Below are 13369 nucleotides of genomic sequence, written 5' to 3' on the forward strand. Positions count from 1 at the left end.
ATAACGCAACCAAAGGAAAATCACTAACACCGAGAACTAACCACAACGGAGGAACAGGTGTAGATGACGAGCCAATCAACAGACAGGCAGTGACGTCACAAACACCAACGAAGAAGACAGAGACAAAAACAAACTCAAGGTTAATGAAGATCCATAAAGTAGGGAAGCTGTGTCCAGACAGTGGTTTGGATCTTAAGAATCAAAGCATTCTGAGATTCCATGTTAACTGTAGAGATTTTCTCACATCACAGCAGCCGTCTGCTCATACTGTCTGTGACTTTGTGCCTGTTTGTTTTCCCTATTAGGCTCAATTTGTCCTTGAAACCTCTTTTCCAGTCTTCTTACAGTTTGCAAGTTCAGGAAACTAGCGTGTTTGGAGGCTGGCATGATGTAAGCACAGAACCTGCACTCCAGTGATAACAGGAAGCTGGTGTGGCAAACAGGGAGTTAACCTCCATGGATGAGAGATTATTACTGGTGGAGCACATCCCGTTTGTCCCATGTGGCCACTGTTAGATTGGTTCATCACAAACTACATCACATTGCATTCGTCTATTTAGTAACTGTTACGGTATTGTATACACAATGCAGAATCAAATTAACAACATTCAGTATTACATATATGCTTATTTTTGTGGCAAAATGGCGAATTTTATGATAAGGTTAATAAGTTTTCTATGTGCTGCACATAATCAAGGTGTTGCACCAAAATGTACCTGCATATGAGGAACACGCATCTTTTGTTATTGTTATAAACGTCTAGGTTGATTGGCTTTGTACAGAGGCAGCCGGTAAAAGTGTCTACCCCCACCGTGTTTGGGTTTCAAATCTGCCGCGTCAGTGCCGGGTTTGTACTGCAGGAGGAGTGTGTTACGTCCTTCTGGCCTGTAGGTGGCGATTGACTCCCACTTTTGGTCCTGAAACATCGTAGTTGCTTCCGTCATATAGGCTCTTGTAGAACAACCAATGATCAGGTCTTTGGTGGCCTAGTGGTTAACGTGCATGGCCGCAACGTTTTTTTTTGTCCGGGGTTCGAGTCTGAGTGGAAGCAGTTTTTTTATTTTAATTATTGGAAAAACAGCGTCTCATCATCATCATGTGATCACGAGATGACAACGTTGTATTACTTAGTGCATGAATCGCCAAGACCATGAACCGCTGGTCGCGTTATAGTATGAAGTTATGAACGTAAGTAAATTATGGCAAATTATGGCAGTTTAAAACCAAAAATAGGAAGCTGAACGGTGCGCCCTCCCGCGTGCAACGTTCGATTTGTGGCAAACAAGCTACTGTAACCCTGATTTCTTGCTGTTGGTACGGGCAATTTTCTTTACGTGGAATGCTTCTTTAATGCACCACACAGCAAGACAGTACGGCACATGTACACTTTTTTCTTTACACCGCTCTTATCCAACGCGCGTCACCTTTTCTTGTCCCCCGTCAACAAGGACAGGTAGGAACTAATGTTGATGACAAATAAAATCACAGTAGCTGAAATGTCACGTTTCCCAACATAAAATAAAAAAAATAAAAAGGAATACTAACTAAGGTTACACTACTACAATTTAAAAAAGTGAATAAGGATGATCTAGACCAGAGGTCTGCCACCGGTAACACCCACGTTTTAAATAAAAAAAACAAACACTGGGAGCCGCGGAGGGCGGCAATATTATATTATTTGAGAACATTCAACATTTGTTTTTTAATCCAAAGAAGACATAAAAGTCGGGGCTCAGAGATCTAACCGATGATAAAACATTGTCAAGGCATCGACAAGGACAGCTAACTCGCTTTTCCCTGCTTCAAACAGCTGTTTTAACTGAGAGCAACCTGTGCGGCATCACCGGTCAATCTGTAAACGTATTAATTTTTTTTTGTAAATAAAAATAATGTTTGCCCTGTTCAAACCTGCATGGGGAATTCTGAAAGCGGCTGAGCAACTTCGTAGGAACACATTTCATATGGTACAGGTGAAAGGGAGACTAACAACACAACGCAGCCGAGGCTGTAGCAGCAGAGGAACGCAGATCTTTGTCCTGCGTGTTGATGAGCGTTTCCCATCCCCCAGTGTCACCGCTCTGGGACGTGGATGGCCACGCACACTTTCATTCAACAGACGGACATGAAAGAGGGAATAACGAAATAAACAGCTGGTTAACTTTGTGGGAACATGGCTGTAGCTCTGCAATGACTTTATGTGGTACAGGTGAAAGGAGTAATAACGAAATAAACAGCTGGTTAACTTCGTAGGAACTGGTATATTTAGAAAACCCAGTAGTCCTAGTGTTAAGGTGTGTGAACTGGGGAGGAGACGGCAGCAGCGACTGAAGAGCGACTGAATAGAGTTGATGTCTTCCCCGCTGACAGGTGCATTCATTTGATAATGCACGTACCTTGGCTGACAGTTCAGTCAAAAACCACACTGAATCTTTATTAAACCGTCCCTGAATAACAAATATGAACTGCAGTTTCTTCCTTGATTATCCATGATTATTATGAAAGAAGCGCAAATCTTCGCCAGTCCAAATTGTGCAATTAATACTGTGTTTACAATAAAGGTAATAAATAATAATATTAGTATTTTCATTTTAAAAAGCACTGCATATTTTAAACGAATGTCGAAGTGCTACAAATAACTTAGACCAGAAAGCTACGATACATACATACGTTTATTTTTGCAGAGTAAACGTATGTAGAACAAACTACTTGCTGCATTAATGAGTCTTAGACCTGCAGCTGATCACGCCGCCCGATGCTGCCCAGTCTCCCACGGAGCTTTGTCTGGAGCTGAGGTATTTCTCACCTGCTGATCGAGTAGTAGCAACACATTAGCATGTCTATGCGCCTCTACGAAGGAGGGGGGAGGGGTGTGTAGATTTCCTTTGCGACTGTGAGCAAACATGAGACAAGCAAAAGCTTGGTCGAACTCAGATCCAAGTCATCTGAGTACGAAACACATCACATATCATTCGATCTCGTGTTTCATTCGAGCAGCAGTCTGGAGCTCTCTGCTACGACTGCTGCCCCGCGACCCATCCACGGATGAGATTCGATTAAAAATTAAAAGCAGAGGTTTTTTGTTTTTCGTTTTTCTCTAAACGAAAAAAACAGCTTAAAATTCAAGTCCGTGTGTTTTTGTTAAAAAATATTTTTGTTCAGTTTATTGGTTTGTAATGCGGTGCTTTTATTCAGGATAGATAGACGGGTGGGAAATCAAAGTTTTGAAACGTACACGGGCGAATAAGTCACATCAGCCACTCATTCAGTTACAATGACACGCACAGTCAAAACAAATTCTCGCTACATCTCGTGCACCACTGCCCCGTTCCTCTCGTAGCCCGCATTTGCACATCCATACATTTGTGTATTGGTCACTCTCTGTCTGGACACATGACTCCGAAACACGTCACGTGTTTGTGTAAGAGGTTGATGTCTCCACCAAATTATAAGCAGAGGTAACGAGAGAACGACTTTTTGTTTTCCGTTTGTCTCTAAACAATAAAACATATTAACTCCAATTCCGTGTCTTTTTGTAAAAAACAAATATTTTTGCCTGTTTTATTGGTTTGTAAGGCAGTGCTTTGATTAAAATCCGTTTGCCGCTCATCGAAAGAGAAACGAAAAGCCGGTGAAAGTGGCTGGATGGACGGATGGGAAATGAAAATGTTGAAACGTACACGGGTCGAATAAGTCTCTCAGCCACTCAGTTACAATGACACGCACAGTCAAAACAAGTCAAACTGCAGTTCTGCAGACACAGAGTAAATTTGATTTCTGGCGTCCTGTCAAAATTACGACCGACAACTGCTGTAAAACAAATTCCTATGATTATTACGGTTATTTACGTAAAATCTACGACTATTGGAAAACATTCATTAACAAGTTGTGGAAGTTTAAAACCTAAATAAGCGGCTGTAGTCGCAGATGGACTGCGCTCTACGTCTTTACTTGCGCATTCAATTATATTAATTAAACCGCGACGCATAATCATGGTATTATGTGAAGTCAATGTGTTGTATCAGATGTTAGAGCGGTGGGTGTGTACATATTTTTAAGAGACGCCTTCTATTTAAAGACACGAAAAAGCTGAGGAGAATGAAAACAAGAATGTGTTGCTGCTGTGGCGCTGCCTGTTTTAAACCACACAGAACAATTATAACTTCGCAGTGAACAGAAAATAACTAAGCCATCAACAAGTTGTTGCCCTTCACACTCCCCATGTTTTAGCACACAACAGATACTTAATAGTAAAATAGGTCTGGTGTAATATATGTGTGTTACAGGTAGAAATGAACAGTCGGACCTCAGTTACGCTGTAGTGCTTTGGAGGCTTCTAATCAACGCTGCGATGGTGGTTAAAACGAGACTAGCGTCCTGATTTTTTCCAGCCGGCTGCAGGATTAAAAATCTTTAGTCAGCGACGCACTCGCTGCGCCGTGGCGACGCGGCGGTACTGCAGTAAAAACCCTAGTCACTTTGAACCGCTGCCACTGTACAGAGGATGCACCTTAAGAAAGCAGCGTTGATGAGCAGCAGCTCTGAGGTTCCAGGGATGTGAGACATTTAGTGACAGGATGTACAGTAAGGTAAAGTCAAGTAGAAAGTTGCAGTGTTTGACAAAGGTCATGTAAATTTCACAAAGGTGGCTTCCTGGCTGTTGAGATGTAATAACGCAGATTCCTGGGGGCGATGGATGATGCCATAAAAATGAATTAAAGATGAAGAAGCAATAAAGCGTGAGGTATTGATGGTTCCGAACTATCCAGCGTGTACGGAACCATTTCTGTGATTGCGTTGGAGAACCAGAAATGTTTTGGCTCACTGAATCACTTCAGGCTGTATTTATTACGGCAGCACGGCGGTTTCTCATGCAGCGCTGCCTCAGAGCTCAGCTCACTCACTTTCAACAGTGATTTCTGAGCCTTTATCCACTGAGCTCCCAAATCTCCCCACAACATGCTGTAGTGAAGCTGATGAAACACCTTTGAAGTCTTTTGTTATGAACTAAGTGATGCGAGTCCTTCTGGATGCTCCTCTACTCAGGTACTGTTAACAGTTAGGTGTACAATTACCAGAATGGTTTTAATGTGAAAACTCCATGAACTTACAGTAGTCTTTTTGTTTGTCTCATTTTTTTCAGCTTCAACCTTCTATATTAGGTAGTTCAAGGAATTAGATGATGATGATTTTAGGTCTTTTACTCATATTGTCAGATGTGATTTTTAAAAAAGCAACACTTTCTAGAAATAAGCTCAACTAAAGCTGCTCTTCCCCACTATTAGCAGTGCTTTGAGGTTGGTCGTCACATTTCTTCCTGTCAGGTAATGAAAACAGTCTCTTTAGTGCTCTTCACTCGTGCTTTTGCTGGTTGTCCACCTGAAGGTTTATGAGTTCATCAAGAACGACTTAAATGCTCCCTAATTCCCAGGTGAAGCACAACATTGGGTTACTGAGCTCCGTGTGCCGGCAAAATGCTGCTGCTGCTGCTTTTCAAAAAAGAAGCTTAAAAAGAAATATAAATTCACAGACCGTGTACAGTATTTGCACGGACCTTCCTTTCTCCAGAAAACAACATCCACGATGTCACTGTGAAAATAGAAAACAAGGCCATTTTCTGTGGCAGCTTGTTCACGGGTCCTGGAAGCTGTGACATGTAGTGAATGTACAGTGAGGGCGGTTCAGTACTGTCAGCACAGATAGCAGACCAAAGTCATCCAGAGGCAGCGCATTATCTAGCGTCCCAGTCCACATCAGTGCTTACTGGGGGATGCTTCAATGACAAGTGGCTGCGTTTACCATTACTCAGCCAGCTGCAGCAATTAGGCACCAAGAAGAGGGATGTGCAGGTTTATTTAGGACCAGTCTTTCACTGACCCTGACTCCATGTCCTGCTCCTTTACTCTCTGACCTACTCATGCTTTAGTATAAGTTAAATTATCTTAATGACACTAACGCAATACCGTGAGGAGCAGAGTTAGGGGTGGGGTTCGTATAATTCAGTATATTTTCTACGTGTTGGGATGTTGATAACAATCAAGTGAGAGCTTCCAAAGGAACACTTTTTGTGTTTTTGTGACTGAAATGAGGTTTCACATACTTTCTGTTTCTGTAACTCCCATCTTTCACTTCATTCATTTGTGTCTAATTATTTTTGTGCCAAACTACAGTATCAGCACTGGTCCTCCTGCACCAACTGCTGAGGTGTGTCCTCATGCTTGTTGTTGGTGCAGTAGTTACTGGACATTCACAGTATTCTACTGGGAAGGTCACTGACGCGTTAAATAACAGAAAGTTCTTCTAATCTGCTTCCGCTTGTCTTGCGCTTCCTTCCTCTTCATATTTCGCTCTGTCCCTGTCTAATGTTACACGCAGCCTGGTACATTGTGATCTTGTCCCATCTCTCTCTCCTCCCTACCTGGCACTGAGCTCTGCTGATTCAGCCCTTGAGATACTGCATATGGAGGTTCTCCGTTTGAAGGCATTAAAGTGCTGCAGGCAGTGGACAGAAGTAATCTCTGTCCTTCTGCCAGTTGCAGCAGGAGTCACTGCGCTGACTGACCTCCTGCCTAGGACCAAGTTCAGTGCTGCTAAGGAATGGAGCATCTTAAACATTGAGATTGTATTGACATTTTGCATGACAAATGTGCATGACCTGCTTCAATGTTTCTCTCTCTTCTTGTGTTGCAGAAGACACGCCTCATTGCCCATCGACGTCTCAGACATCCCTCTAAACCTAATTGTCCCTCCATGTAGAAGTTACCCCTGTCGCAAATGGAAGTCTGCATCCTTTGGGTAAATCAAACCACTTTCTATTCAGTCACTTTTCTTCTGTTTCTGTTCTGTTGCCTATTTACTGCATCGGCCTGGTAAAACGCCTCATTTACTTCATGTTACTATGATACGCTACTGTTGGGTGTGTCGTTGTTTGCTGTTCTGCTCCCTACTGTGCACAGGCTGGTAGGTGGCCTCCTCCTCCTCCAAACGAATGCCCATTACCGTCACAGATGTGAAATAGATGCACAGGAGGGGAACAGGCTTCTTTGGGGAATTGAGGAGGCAGAGCAGACCCGTGATGTGATTCTTCCCTCCCATTCCCTCTATTATTCAGGATTCCTTGACGAGTGGTAAAGTAGTTGGAGGACATCTTAGACAATGAATGGCAAGCTTTGCTGCACATCTACAGCTTTGTAGATTACTAGGAGCACTGTGTTTGTATAAAGCGCCTCACAGCACATACACTGCAGTAATTCCCTGTCCAGTGTAATGTGCAGTCCTCTTCTCTCTGGATTCTGTTCCTTGGAGTTCATTACAGCTGCTCAGCGAGGCCCTGAGAGCTCCTCTGCAAATGAGGAGAGATGGGGAGAGATGAAAACCCTGAGAGCGTTGAGAAGTGGGACATAAGCTTCAAAAGCTTCGTGGCAATTTCAAAGGGTTTTTATTCTTGACGCTGCGCTTGCTGTATCTATGGAGTATCCAGCATTGAGCCTGAGAGGGATTCAGAAAGCAGGTTTGTGACAGGAGGGAGGGAATATGAAAACCTCACCCTGGGCATTTGCCTGTGGACTGAAGAGATAGCGAAATTCCTAATGACTCGTGTTTGCTCACCATGTTTATAGATTCTAATGAGCCATGGACATGATGAGAGCACAAAGAATGAATGTTAAACACGTGGTATTACAGTGAGCTCATGAGCTCTGCTGCACTATTAGGAAGAACCAGAGAACAATTGTACATCAATTACAATTGTCTAGGGAGTTGTGTTCCTGATGGTGTGTGGGTCAAACTGGAGCTCTAAATAGGAGCTAGGTGTGTACACTGGGTAATGAAAGCAATTATGTTAAAACCCTCGGAGGCCCTGAGCAAGTGACATCCCACCGTGGAGCAATGCGCTGCTAAACAGTGAAGCTCCTTCACAAACAGATTATGGTGCTTTTACATTTGGCAGATGTGAGATTAAAGGTGTCAGCAGCAGGAAGTGGTAGCAGCCAGAGATAAGATAGAGCTCTTCTGGCCTTTTTGCTCTTCCATGTCTAGGATCACCATGATCCTGCTCCTCGCCAAACATTATTACATTGCTCTGCTCCCTTTTATTACATTTCTCAGATTTATATTCAAACTGTCGGCTCACAGTACTTTTCTAGTTCTGTCCTAGCACACCCGTGGGTTGACCTTACATCAAAGCTGCATTTATTGAATATTGGACCACTCGGGGTCAGCTCGACAAGCTGAAAGTACTGATTTGTAGCCAGCACTCATCTTCCAGTGTGCACTGCACTCACTGCTACACAACATCAGCTGTAGTTTTTTTCAGGAGCCATGTTTTTGGGCTGGGTCAGCACAGCATTTGGGTCTAGCTCAGTTTCACTACTGAATTATGAAGAGACAAAAGGAAGAGGCAGGAGAACTACGCTGCAGACTCAGATCACCGTCTCTGTGACCTGGTCAGCCTAGTTTTATAGCTCTGGCTGGTCTGTTGCTAACTTGCATGGTCTCCTCTGATCGTGGTGAACAACTCCATCTTTCATGACATACATTTTAATATCAGTCATGCCAGACAAACCTGCTCGGCAGATCTACTGCCGACAGCGAGCTGTGTTCAAAGACAGGCAGAACTCAGATGTTCTGCTCTCCACCATCCATCTCTGAGAGTATGTCCATTACATGAGGCTCTGCAGTCTGTGGATGTGCTGATATAATGCTAGACTCATAGCTAATGTGCAGGTGGGCTTCTCTGTAACACTGTAGAGAAGCCATAGGGTTTCCAGGTAAACCAGAGTCTGCCTCAGCAAACTGCCTGGCATTAAAATCACAGATGGGGGAACTAAATCACATTTAAATTCACAGAAGCTCCAGCCACATATTGTCAGACAGTGTGTGTTCACTGTAGTCTGCTGATCTCTTTCCCGGGTGTTGTTTTACAGTATTTTAAGGAAGGTAATTGCAGCCTCCTACAGCCTTTCAGAATAAGACTTGGATGCTTTGACGGTGGATTTGTTGATTTGATTTCTGCCCAGTGGTGTGAACGTTCAGCTCGTGCTCCACGGGACAGTTTGGATTACAAAGCAGGTAGTGATGTGTGTAAATGTCTTCTGTGTAAAGTTCTGCTTTTGGATGCTCAGAAATGACAGCCACCGCCTGTGTGAGGATGTGACTGCCTGCCTTTCCAGGGCTTCATCCACGCACTCATGTGTGAACCTGTGGCACTGTCATGTTTCTTCATGTATCTGAAATAAGGAGCCTAAGGCACTAATCCAACAAAGAGCACACCTGGTGAGGGTTGACTTTCATTATGCCACTGATGGCAAGACATGATCTCATTCTCTTCACACTGATGCACTGAAAAAACAGAAAGTCCCCACAATCTGTCATACAGACCTTCTTTTTGATCCGCTAATATTTTTGAGTTATATTTTATGTATTGAATCGTTGTTTGCTTTGTTAAGGTTGGTTGTCCATTCGCATCCTCCTCAGAATGCAGTCTTAATACGAGTCAGGATGAAAACCTGACAGCAGGTGACATTTTCACAAATTAAAACCTAGAACTACTGTATGTAGAATGTTGGAGCCTGCCAGTCGAGAGTTTCCTTAACTCTGGACCTGAAACCCTCTATCGTACTTACTGTAAGTCCTCTTAATGCATTTATATATAAATTACATTTATAAATTAAGACAACACTGAGTGCAAAAAGATGAGTTTGTGCAGCTTTTAAACTTGTGTTATAACTGAAGTCAGTGTCTAGAATCTGTGTTGATGTGGAGGTGTGCTACAGCTGTTACTAATAATATAGATCGGTTCATATACTGTATTACATGAATTGATATATAATTAGATTGTAATGCGTTGTCTTCTTGCTGATCGTTGCCAGGTACCTTCTCGTGTGTTACAGGAGCAGGTCATTTAACAGTCATGTGCCGTGTGGTGGTTAGCACTGTGTGGGGTTTAAATAGAAGGATGAAGAACGCTGAGGAAATGAGTGAGTGAGTCTAAAGGTGAAATAAATGTGGTTGTGTTTCTCATCAGGATAAAACACAAATAAATTACCCATTAGTTTGGTTTTAGTTTCTGTCAAAGCTACTTGTCTATTTCGAGACAAAACTCGTTTCTGTCAGTTGGAGGCTGCTTAGTTCTGTCCACTGTCTGCGATGCTACCAGATATTAATCTGCTTGTGTGTGTGTGTGTGTGTGTGTGTGTGTGTGTGTGTGTGTGTGTGTGTGTGTGTGTGTGTGCGTGTTTGTCTGTCTGTCTGTGTGTGCGTGTGTGCGTGTCTGTCTGTCTGTGCGCGTGTGTGTGTGTGTGTGTGCGCACGTGTGTGTGTGTGCGTGTGTGTGTGTGTGTGTGTACGCGTGCATGTGTGTGTGTGTGTGTACGCGTGCAATTGTGTGTGTGTGTGCGCAGCATGCTGGCCATGTCTGGGCAGACTTAGCCTCACACCACTCAGCCCACTGTGCCTTCACTTTGATGTCTGCTAGCTCACTTGTGTGTTACTCTTGTCAGTGGCTGAGGTTTCTATTAAGTACTTTCTCTGTTGTCACTCATGTATTTAAAAAACAACTTGTCATTACCGGCCCATCTGAGATAGCACTAAAGTCATTCATTACACAGTAACGTGTGACTTGGGATTCAGCCGTCTGTGCTCACGGTGATTATGACGCCACTGTTTCTGTCTTGGTGGAGGCTATTGTTTTGTTTGTAATTAAAATTATGTTCAATTTTCTGCATGAGCTGGAGAAAAACTCATTCCTTGCATCAGTGTGATTGTTTGGGATTGGGATGCAGCATCCAGCATTTTAAAATGGATGTGATTTATAAATACCCACAATGCCTGTCATTGGAGCTGGGGGAACATTTATAGATTCCTATGAATACACTGCCACTGTTATGTTGAACTGAACACAAGCGGGGGGGGGCTTTACTGCAATCATCCTTTAAAGTAGCAAGTACAGTCCAGTCGTCGCTCCGCTCTGATGCATGCGTCTAAATAATATGATGGGATTCTTATACTGCTTGAGTAAAAGAGATCACAAATTTTGTCTTGGGGGGCTTTACTGCAATCATCCTTTAAAGTAGCAAGTACAGTCCAGTCGTCGCTCCGCTCTGATGCATGCGTCTAAATAATATGATGGGATTCTTATACTGCTTGAGTAAAAGAGATCACAAATTTTGTCTTGGTTTTTGCCCCTTCACATGTTTGTTGCTGTTCAACCTGACGCTTGTGACACTGTTATTACCGGTAGCAGCAAAACAAATGTCAACATGAGATTTTGTACAACCACAGCCAAGCTTCATGTTTTGTGAACGACTTCTGAGTCAGTGAATGGGGGAATCCTTCTTTCTGTCCATCACTATCCTAAGTGAGTGATGGATCCAATCTGACCCTCACTGATGCTGATCTTAACAGCTTGTGATCAAGACCACTGCTTGGAAAACAGACCTGTGCCGCAGTGTTACTGTATCTAAACATTCTCCTCAACCTACGTTTTACTGTACTTTAACTGTTTTCATTCTTATTTGAGGAGGTGGTTGGATGATAGATCATTGCTGTTTTGCAGCTGCATCATTATCGCCCCATTTTCTTAGCAGAATAGGAAAACAGGCTTCTACTGTTTTGTTTTGTGCTCTTAAAGTAAAAGGAGCATCCTTGATTTCCACTAATGAGTTTGTTTCCATTATCTCAATTACTGGGTCGTCGTGTGTTAATTTCAGCCCGTCTCCTTAAACGGCAGCCCTCTGCCTCTGAGCTGGTGGATGTGCTGCGTGTACAGGGACGGCAGACTAGCGCTCCTTCCCCTGGGCCAGAGCGTGGGGAGGGAGCGTGCGCTAATTCATCACTGTTAAAGGCTGGATAATAGGGCTGCACCAGCGGCCGAGCTATCGCACCCCCGCCGCCTCCAAAAGGCAGTTAATTAACTTTCCGTCAGCTGTGAGAGGATGCATGAGTTGGTGTGAGCCCAGCAGACATTCCTGCATGCAGCCTGCAGAGCGTGGAGGTGTGAGGTCCAGTACTGGGCTCTGCTGGGACACGGAGCTCGCCAGCAGGAACCACACTGGGAGCTTGATGGCATAGTGCTGCTTCTCCTAGAACAGGATCCACACTAACAAATGCTGAGATTATTTGCATAGCGCTCCCTTCAGCTTCACTGTGTCTACTCACTCCTTCAGCAGTCAGGCTGATTTACTGCAGTTCAGTGTGTTGAGCTGAGTATAGTTCACTGTGCAAAGGGCTCATGTTGTAACTGTCTGACAGTTGAGGTAGTGGTAGGAGACTGGGAGCGATAAACATGGGGCAGATGCTTCTCTAATGACCTTACAGCTTTTTGTTCCACTGTACAGACTCTGATGAAGACTAATGATGTGATTGTTTAGTTACGTAGTTTTGTCAGTAGCTCTTGAATCTGGGCTTGTTGCTGCTCCTGTGATCTCGCTCACTTTACACACTTACACTCTGCGGGCTGCTCTATAGACTCAGGTCTCGTTACTGTATGTCAGCTATGTGATCAGCTGACTTCTCCTTGTCCTTTCTGTCTCATTCTCTGTGATGAGTGAAAGTCCATTGATCATGAATGGGGGTCTGTCAGATAGCTTTGTGTGCCTCTCTGGAGAGCTCTCACGGTTGAAATAGACTCTCCAGGTTGGGGTTTGGCGTCACTGAGTGCTGGGGGATGTTTTCAGCGTGAGCTGCACTGCTGGCCATCATCAGCAGCAGCAGCACGACATTGATCCGCCTGGATTCTCTTGATTAGCCCCAAGCAGATGACATAGAAACCGCTTCACATCAAACGAGAAGCTCCAGCGTGTTCATTACCAGACTTTTACCAAGTGCCTGGCTGCTGCTGGTGACAGGGTGCGTTGCCCACCCACGCTGAATCATTGTAGTTGTGTATTTGTCAGATGATTTGATGGATCGTTCGCAGACTTTTCTTGGTTTTTCTACATTGGTGTGAAGGTGCAGTAAATCTACTCGATGGCATTTAAAACACCAATTCACTCTTTTGTAACTGCAGTAGTATTTTGAGAGGTGCTATTAGGCCAAAGTGTACGACATAAAGACGATCATTCATCTTTACGAGGAGCGTTTAACAAGCCTGCCAGGGCTTTAAAGTGCTATTATTCTATCTTACTATACTGACTACGCTGGTTAACTTCCAAATTGGCCGGTGTTAATGTCATAATTGATCTTCTTTTATTTATGCTCGTCCTGTGTGAGGCTTTCTTGGCAGTGCTTGTTCTTTACGGTGGCTTTAGAGGCCGTCTGCAGCTTCCAGCATTTACATTTGTGATGCTGGCTGGATGCAGTTTGTAATTTGAGATTAGGGGCCATCTGGGAGGGTGGAGGCTGGAACGTAATCCCGGCATATTCACTTACTCAG

At 43.8% G+C, this 13369-nt stretch overlaps 1 protein-coding gene across 2 annotated transcripts in view; it reads left to right on the forward strand.

Moving 5' to 3' along the window:
* Positions 1 to 13369, forward strand: part of iqsec1b (IQ motif and Sec7 domain ArfGEF 1b) — a 108222-nt gene that overhangs the window by 34776 nt on the left and 60077 nt on the right. For both annotated transcript variants that reach the window (XM_029150058.3, XM_055508900.1), the window contains one exon: positions 6688 to 6792. In XM_029150058.3, the coding sequence (XP_029005891.1) occupies positions 6688 to 6792 (105 nt within the window). Of the gene's footprint in view, positions 1 to 6687; positions 6793 to 13369 lie in introns of those variants that run through there.

Source organism: Betta splendens, chromosome 5, assembly GCF_900634795.4.
Source record: "Betta splendens chromosome 5, fBetSpl5.4, whole genome shotgun sequence".
Lineage (NCBI taxonomy): Eukaryota > Metazoa > Chordata > Actinopteri > Anabantiformes > Osphronemidae > Betta > Betta splendens.